At 44.7% G+C, this 8,444-nt stretch overlaps 1 protein-coding gene across 5 annotated transcripts in view; it reads left to right on the top strand.

Moving 5' to 3' along the window:
* Positions 1 to 6,516, top strand: part of TMEM200A (transmembrane protein 200A) — a 58,142-nt gene extending 51,626 nt beyond the window's left edge. For 4 of the 5 annotated variants that reach the window (XM_041745939.1, XM_041745940.1, XM_041745942.1 and 1 more), the window contains one exon: positions 3,261 to 6,516. In XM_041745939.1, the coding sequence (XP_041601873.1) occupies positions 3,277 to 4,752 (1,476 nt within the window). In that variant the 5' untranslated portion in view covers positions 3,261 to 3,276 and the 3' untranslated portion in view covers positions 4,753 to 6,516. The remainder of the gene's footprint in view (positions 1 to 3,260) is intronic. The other variant, XM_041745941.1, reaches the window with a different exon arrangement.
* The last annotated feature ends 1,928 nt before the right edge of the window (positions 6,517 to 8,444 follow it).

Raw genomic sequence — 8,444 nt, forward strand, 5'->3', positions numbered from 1 at the left:
AGTTGAGGTCGATCCTCCTAAGCTATGACAGTGGTATTTGTGTCTTCCTCCAGCCCCGTCAGGTGTGAATGGGATAGTCAAGCACCTGGGAGGGACCCTTGCTATCTTCCAAGACCCGGGCCTTCCTTCCCTTTCTCCTCGCGCGTGGCCTGGCTCCCTCCCTCCACGCTGAGCCGGGTGCTCGGGGGTGCTCGGCGCAGACCAGGGCTCTCTTCTCCAGCCTCGCTTTCCCTTGACCTTCCTTGTCCCAAATACTATTCATTCGGCTTCTCACTGTGATGAGAATCAGAAAGCTTCCACCTGCCGGAAGCTGCTGCAAAGGTCCTCCACGATAAACCTTTGGTTCTAGGGGCGTTAATTCTGTTTTATGGAGATAGACTAGCTCTTTACAGTGGAGGTTCAAGTTCTTTGAAGCAGTGACTGTGTTTAAGCACCTTTGCCTTCCTGTCGGGGTCAGTCTGGGCCCAGTCACCACAGCGGCTCACAAAGGAAGACACGGGCACCCGCCCGGAGCTGCGTGCCCCCTCGGGGTCTGGCCAGAGCAGGTTGAAAAAGCCAGGGGGTCCTTTCATCTCCCCCCCTCCCTGTTCTTTATTTCTGACCTCGGCCCGGACTCTCCTCCTTCCAGTTGCGTTTTCACACGTCGACTAGCCCTGCATGCTTGCTCTCAAGGCCCACTCCCCGTCACTCTGTCCTGCCTTCTGATCCTCATCCGTCTTTCTCAAATGTGGTTTTCTCTTCCAGCCGCCTCTCCTCCGTGGGCCTCGGGAATGGAGAGGGCAAGATAGCGGGAATGTCTTAACCACTGGAGGTGGGCATGGGCTCCGTGGAATGTGATCCACCATGGAGGCTTTCAACCCCCGATGGAAAAGTCCGTGCCTTTGTCTTCATTCTGTTTAGAAGGATGGCAAACTAAATCCTCGTCCCGCCACACGGAAATAACGGAGTTAGATGGCTTCTATCTTATCAAATTATTTTATTCAAACATTCAGAACTGTTTGGGGATCGAGACAACCTAGGTTGACTAAGCTTCGAGGTAGCCAAGGTCCGGGAGAGGTTCTGAACCGCAGTAGGAGGCCTAGCTGACTTTCCTAGGCTCGTGCTGTGTGTTACGGGATAGTTGGTCCTTTCGACATTAAACTCTTTTCCTCCTAGTTATAGTTGCGGCCAAGGCTGGATTTACTCAGCTGCTTGTTCAGCTAGCTCAACGTGTGGATGCATTCCACGACCCCGCTTATTTAAACAGAGCTCAGAAATCATAAATAGCAATTCAAAAGGAGAGCTTGATTTCACAAGCTGAGATCTGAAACCCTCTCAAAAATTTGCCAGAGACCCTGTGAGTCCTAAAATATCCTCCGTTTCCTCCCAGCCAGCGCTGGCAGCTGGAGAACTGTTCTTACAAATAATGACAAATATTTTACCAACTCACAACATGTTGCTTTCTGTTTTGGTATTAATTTTGTTTGTTCATTATTTTTGACTGGGGAAGTCAGTGTGGTGTGACATGATGGTCATCCAACAAATCCCAGGAAAAGAATTACTCTCATTTTGAACGTTTTAGCGTGTGTTTCTTGAACAGTGGCTCCACGCAAGCTATTATATTGAATGTTTTTGGTGATGAAAATATGAATTGAACTTGATGTTTGACCACAAGAATTGAAAGAACTGAGACGTTATAATACAGCCAGTGCTGTGGAAAACTTGCTAAAATGCACTGAGAAATGAGGGCTCGGGTGGGATTTGCTGAGTGAGTCAAAGAAAGCTTTTAAGGGAAGTGGGACACGAGCTTCGATGACCAGCCTGTGCTAATATGTGAAATGGGGCATAGACGGTGAGGAAGGGGCATCTAGACGAACGAAACCTTATTAACAAAGTCTCAAAAATAGTACAGTATGAAGTACAGGGCACTTTGTTAGGTTTTAGTTTTATGTAAATGAAAGAGAACAGTTAGAGATAAAGCTAAATCCCCTGGGTCTGAAATCCCGCATTTAATGCTGGTAGGTAATGGGGAATGTTTTATCCATTATTCCACTCTTTAAACAATTTCAGAGTTGTGTTTGAGGATAATGAATCACATAATTAATCTGTCCTCAGCTTATAAGCTTGACTGTGGAAGAGAAAGAGAATTGGAGTTTGGAAGGCTGGCTGGGAGGTTATTACAATGGTCTAGTGACAGGTACCCAGAGCGGCCTGGGCTGGGCGGGGTAGGATTGGAGTGGGCAGTAGAAAGGAGAGACGTCAGGGAGTGAACATTTCTCAGATTTAGAACCTGATCAGCAGATGAGAGAAAGGAGAAAGGAAGGAGTTAAAGATAATTATGAAGCGTCAACCCGAAGAAGCGACACTGTGAGGGAAGTGAGACAAGTCAAGCCATACGGAGGGAGGGTGAACTCAGCTGTGTGAGCGGTGTGTGGACGTACATGCGCTGCCCTGGGAACCCTGGCTACGGCCTGCAGTACGGGCTTGGGATGCGTTAGCACAGACGTGATGGCGGCAGGTGTAGGAGCGGGTATGAAGGCCAAGAGGGGATATAAAGAGAAGATGGCCAAAGGTCGGCCTCGTGGGGGCAGGCGGTCTAGTTGTAGGGGAGGGAAGATGAACCACAATGAAAGTAGTCAGTGAGGGCAGGAAAGAGCCCGACTTAGGATCATAGGAGACTGGAAAAGAGTGAGTTTCAAAGAAGCAGGGGTCCGAGTGTTCATGGACACAGAGAAATAAGGAGGCTGAGAACAGATCGGGAGAAACGAAGTGTGATAGGCGAGAGCTCACTGGTGACTTCCACAAGAGTGGATGTTAAACTGTGATTTGTTGGAATGTGTTCTCTTTGTAAGTCTAGGGTTTGATGGTTTGGGGTCTATTAAGTGTTCTGGATTTTCCCATTTCTTTGAGATAACACAGATAATGAAAGACGGCATGCGTGTGTGTGTGTGTGTGTGTGTGTGTGTGTGTGTGTGTGTGGAGGGGGTGCCTTGTGATCAGGGACTGTTTTATATAAATGATGAGATTATTTAAATAAACTATACCTTGAGCTCATGTTTCATTAACAACCCAGAAATTAATTCAGCCGATAAAGGAAATCCCCAGAATTTTACGCTATTCAATAGACAAAACTTCTACCCAAACTACATCAGGTAAAGAGATACTCCACTGCCCCTTTTCATTAAATGAAACAGCAAACAATAAAAACATATAAACAATTGCTGAACTGGTGAGCATGTCCCAGAACAGCTAAGATGATCATCTTTTCTCTTTCTTTTCAGAACAGAAGGCTGAGCTATGATAGCAACCGGGGGAGTGATAACAGGCCTGGCCGCCTTGAAAAGGCAAGACTCGGCGAGATCGCAGCACCACGTCAGCCTCAGCCCGGCACCTGCTGCCCAAGACAAGAAACCGGCCCGGCGTCGGCCTCAGGCCGACGTCGTAGTGGTGCGGGGCAAAATCCGGCTTTATTCCCCATCTGGGTTTTTCCTCATTTTAGGAGTGCTCATCTCCATTGTAGGAATCGCAATGGCAGTCCTTGGATACTGGCCCCAAAAAGAACATTTCATCGATGCCGAGACAACACTGTCAACCAACGAGACCCAGGTCATTCGGAACCAGGGTGGCGTGGTGGTCCGTTTCTTTGAGCAGCATTTGCATTCTGATAAGATGAAAATGCTCGGCCCTTTCACCATGGGGATTGGCATTTTCATTTTCATCTGTGCCAATGCCATTCTTCACGAGAACCGTGACAAAGAAACAAAAATCATACACATGAGGGACATCTATTCCACGGTCATCGATATCCACACGCTGAGGGTCAAGGAGCAGAAGCATATGAACGGCCTCTACACGGGTGTGATGGGAGACTCGGAGGTTAAACAGAATGGGAGCTCCTGCGCCTCGAGACTGGCAGCAAACACCATCGCGTCTTTCTCCGGCTTTAGGAGCAGTTTTCGGATGGACAGCTCTGTCGAGGAGGATGAGCTTGCGCTGAATGAAAATAAGAGTTTGGGACATCTCATGCCACCTTTGCTTTCTGACAGCTCTGTCTCCGTCTTTGGCCTCTACCCGCCTGCGTCCAAGACGACAGAGGACAAGATGGGTGGCCCCAAGAAGTGTGGAACCAAATCAATCGTGTCATCGTCCATCAGCGCTTTTACCTTGCCTGTGATCAAGCTTAACAACTGCGTCATTGACGAGCCCAGTATAGACCACATCACTGAGGCTGCGGACAACCTCAAGAGCAGGGCGAGGAACTTGTCCATGGACTCCCTGGTGCTCCCTCCTCCCGACGCCAGGGAGCCCTTCCAGCCGGTCGGCACGGCCTTCCCGAGGAATCATTCTGTTGGCGAGTCGCTGTCGAGCCAGTACAAGTCCTCTGTAGCCCTCGGACCTGGGGCTGGACAGTTCTTGTCTCCTGGGGCCGCGAGAAGACAGTTCGGGTCCAACACATCTTTACATTTGCTCTCATCACACTCAAAATCCTTAGACTTAGACCGGGGTGCTTCTACCCTAACTGTTCAGGCGGAGCAACGGAAACACCCAAGTTGGCCTCGGTTGGACCGAAGCAACAGCAAAGGCTACATGAAACTAGAGAATAAAGAGGACCCCGTGGAGAGGCTGCTTGTGCCCCAGGCTGCAATCAAAAAAGACTTTACCAACAAGGAGAAGCTCCTCATGATTTCCAGATCGCATAATAATTTGAGTTTTGAACATGATGAGTTTTTGAGTAACAACCTGAAGCGGGGAACTTCTGAAACCAGGTTTTAATGTTCAAAAATATATCGTTTTACAAGGCTATATATTTTAAAACTATTTTCACCAGTGTTTCCTTGTTAAAGTATAGGTTATAAGCCTTTTTATTAATCAAATGGTTTGTAGTGGGTTAGACCTGGCTGTTGTAATTCTGTGTGGGAGATGGCTGCTTATGTTTGGGTTGCTCATGGTTGCAGTTCTTTCTACGATCGCACATGGTTTAGTGTTTTCTCTTCCTTTGGAAGCATTATCTCTTTTATTGATATGAACACACCAGACTCCCATCTGAACTACAGCTCCCTTTTCTTTACTTTCAAGTTCTCGCGTTGATGGTCATCTGCATAGAATGAAGTGTCCGGTTCGGAAAGGGCAGGGTACCAATGTGTGGACCCACAGTACCAAATTTAGGCCCAAGACTCAAAATAAACTTATAGATGAACATGAGTACAAACCATAGGTGTGATTTTCTAAATGATTGCTTTTTTAAATTTTTTTTTTTTTTTTTTACAAAATCAGATAAATTATTTAAAAGGAAAAAGATCTAGTTTCTGTGTGAGCGAAATAATGTGAATTGGTGAAATTGGTTTAGCTCTATGTGAGCTAATTGATAGGAATTAAGTTGGTTGTGACTAGTTCCCTGAGCTCTGGGTAGGTATATCTTTTTTCAATGTTAGTTCTATTTTGGGGATATTTTATAAAAAACAAAAAACTAAAAACAAAAAAAAAAAACATGTATTCGAGAACCATGGCTGAGAATGCCAGGTATTCTTAGGGATAAATATCAAAATGCTATTAGCTATAACTTTAGATATTCAGAATCAGAATTTCTTTGCAACTAACTCAAAAAAGGAATGAGCCAATTTAGTTTGTAGGAATGCTATCTTGAAATAATTATATACATGAAGAAAATGTTGACTAGTCACAAAAATACACTATGGGTTAGTTAACAGTAACTAGGCTCAGAATCCCTCCTCGCCATCTCTTTTGTCATCCAGCATCCACGCATTCCCACATCCTTCTTTCCCCTCAACATTTTTTAGATCCTGTTCTTTGGGAAATAATCAGCTAACCTTGACATTTCTTTTTATCTTTGTGTATCACTAGCTTGGTGATTCAAGAAAATTTAATCCTTGACAAATGGCCTTGAAATTTACCTTGTGCTGGAAAGCCTTATGAAGACCCCAAAGACTTTCTTAGGGTGTAATACATTTTTGGAATTGTGGCTGTCAGTCACCGAAGATAATAAACACGAAAATGAATGTTTCCATCAGAAAATGTTCATGTTTTCCATTAAGGTAACATTTAATTGTAAGAACTGTTTAATGGAATACTCAGGAAATTTTACAGATTCTTCCCAATGCCTAAATGTTTCTGAGTGGCATCAGCATCAGTATCATTGCAGCTCTTGTGGAAAAGGAGAAGGAAAATACATCTCTGTCCGTAGCTCCCCACAATCCCACCTTGTGTTGGCATCCGAGCTTCCCTGAATTGAGTCAGTGTTACTTGTTAGAATACCAAGCTTGTGTATTGTTATAGAGTGAGCTCAATATTTTGCTATAAAGCATTGAATAAACTTCTGTTCTTAATAGAAATTTGTGTTCTGCCTACATTTGCTATTATTTTTAAATAAAATGTACAATTCTGTTTAAAGTACTGTTGTTCAAACTTTCAAGATGTAGTCTCCTGGAGGCACTTGATCCTCTAGGATGTGTATTGGGTTTTGTGGCTTTCTTATTTTGCTTCTATTAAAGAGCTGGGTCTCTCCACTTATTGAAAATAGACTATTTTCATATTTGTTCTCTTTGTGTGGTGATTAATTTTATGTGTCAACTTGACTGGACTAAGGGACGTCCAGATTTCTAGGTGTTTATGATGGTCTTTACAGAAGAGATTCGTATGTGAATCTATCAACTGATCACCAGTGCAGGTCGACATCATCTCACCTGTTGAGGGATTGAATAGAACAAAAACACAGAGGAAGGGCACATCTGTTCCCTGTGCTTGAGCTGGGACATCTGTCTCCCTGCCCCCAGACATCAGTACTCCTGCTTCTTGGGCCTTTGGACTTGGACTGAGGTTTATACCATCGGCTCCCTTGGTTCCTGGGCCTTCGGGTTTGGACTGGAACTACACCGCCACCTTTCCTCTGCCCCTCTAGTTTGCAGATGGCAGGTGGTGGGATTTCGTGGCCTCCACAATTATGTGAGCGAGTGCTTCATAGTAAATCTCTCTATATCTATCTACCTATCAATCTATTTGTCTATCTCCTAAAGGTTCAGTTTTTCTGGGGAACCCTGACTTGGGATCATTTTCACTTAAAGTTTCATTGGTTTTCAGGAAAACAACCAGATACATAGCACCTAGCAAATGTCAGTGATAATTCCAAATTTGAAAACAGTGACTCTAAGCACCCCTGATATGACAGGTGACTGAAGCCATGTAATTTGCTCAGTTCACCCCTGAAAGAGCTGTAGCAGCTTGAAGAGGATTAAACAGCATGGGGCTTGGAGGATCCAAAGAAAGGAATTGGATCCAAAGCAGTGATTCCTGCTCACTCTTCTCTTCATCAAAAAGCCTGAGGTTTTTTTTATTTCCCAAACAAGCCAACTTTATGAAATGATTAACTTTATTTTAAATTAATCAGACACTTGTTGCTAATTAAAGCTTCAGATGAATATGAGACAGTGGATGCCACCATGTTGACTTGATACAATTCTACCCAAAAGCAATGAAACTTGGAATTTTAGTCAGAGTGCGTTTTGTACATTTCCCTTTAGGCTTTAATAAATCCTGAAAATTATTTAGAAACTCTCATTTCTTCCCCTGGGAAACATCAGGTATCTGGACTGTGGGCTAACTGCCTCTAGGCCAAAGAGATCTAAGGCCTGTGATCTACCTGGGATGTATTAGCTTGCTGGGGCTGCCATAACAAATACCACAAACTGGATGACTTAAGCAAAAGAAATTTATTTTCTCTTAGACCTGGAAGCAAGAAGTCCAAGATCAGGGTGTTTGGTTTCTCCGAGGCCTGTCTTCGTGGCCTCCGGAAGGCCATCTTTTCCCTATGTCCTCACACAACCTTTCCTTGGAATGCACATCTCCGAGTCTCTCTTCTTAGAAGCACACTAGTCCTGTTAGATTAGGGCTTTATCCTGTCCTCATTTCACCTTCATCACCTTTTTAAAGGTTCTGCTTATCTCCAAATATGATGTCATTCTGAGGTGCAGGGGGTTAGGACTTCATGAATTTGGAGGGGAACACAAATCTGGCTCTAACACAAGGTGTGCCTGGAGAAGTGGGGCAGCTGAGTGGGTGTTCTTAGCCTAGAGCAGGTAAGGAAACCACAGTATACCCCTTAATGGCTTTACTACCCCAGCTGTGTAGCCTGGAGTGAATCAATCTTTCAATTTCACTTAACTCCATTTTTATTAATTTCTTAATTTCGAGCCTTAGATTCCTCAACTGGGAAGTGAAATGAGCAAGAACATAAATGATAAAGCCTAAACTCTAGAGGCACTGGGTTCTTGATGCCCTGGGATGAAGACCCAGTGCTTGTCACCATCTCTGTTTGCTTCTCAAATAATGAGGGGCAGGAACCACAGTAGAGCAGAGTGGTTAGACTCATGGATGTCAGAGCCAGAGCATCAGAATTTGCACCCGGCTCTGTCGCTTTTGGGCTCCTCCCCCTGCTGTGGCAAGACCACCAA

This window comes from Vulpes lagopus, chromosome 2 (genome assembly GCF_018345385.1).
Source record: "Vulpes lagopus strain Blue_001 chromosome 2, ASM1834538v1, whole genome shotgun sequence".
Taxonomy (NCBI): Eukaryota; Metazoa; Chordata; class Mammalia; order Carnivora; family Canidae; genus Vulpes; species Vulpes lagopus.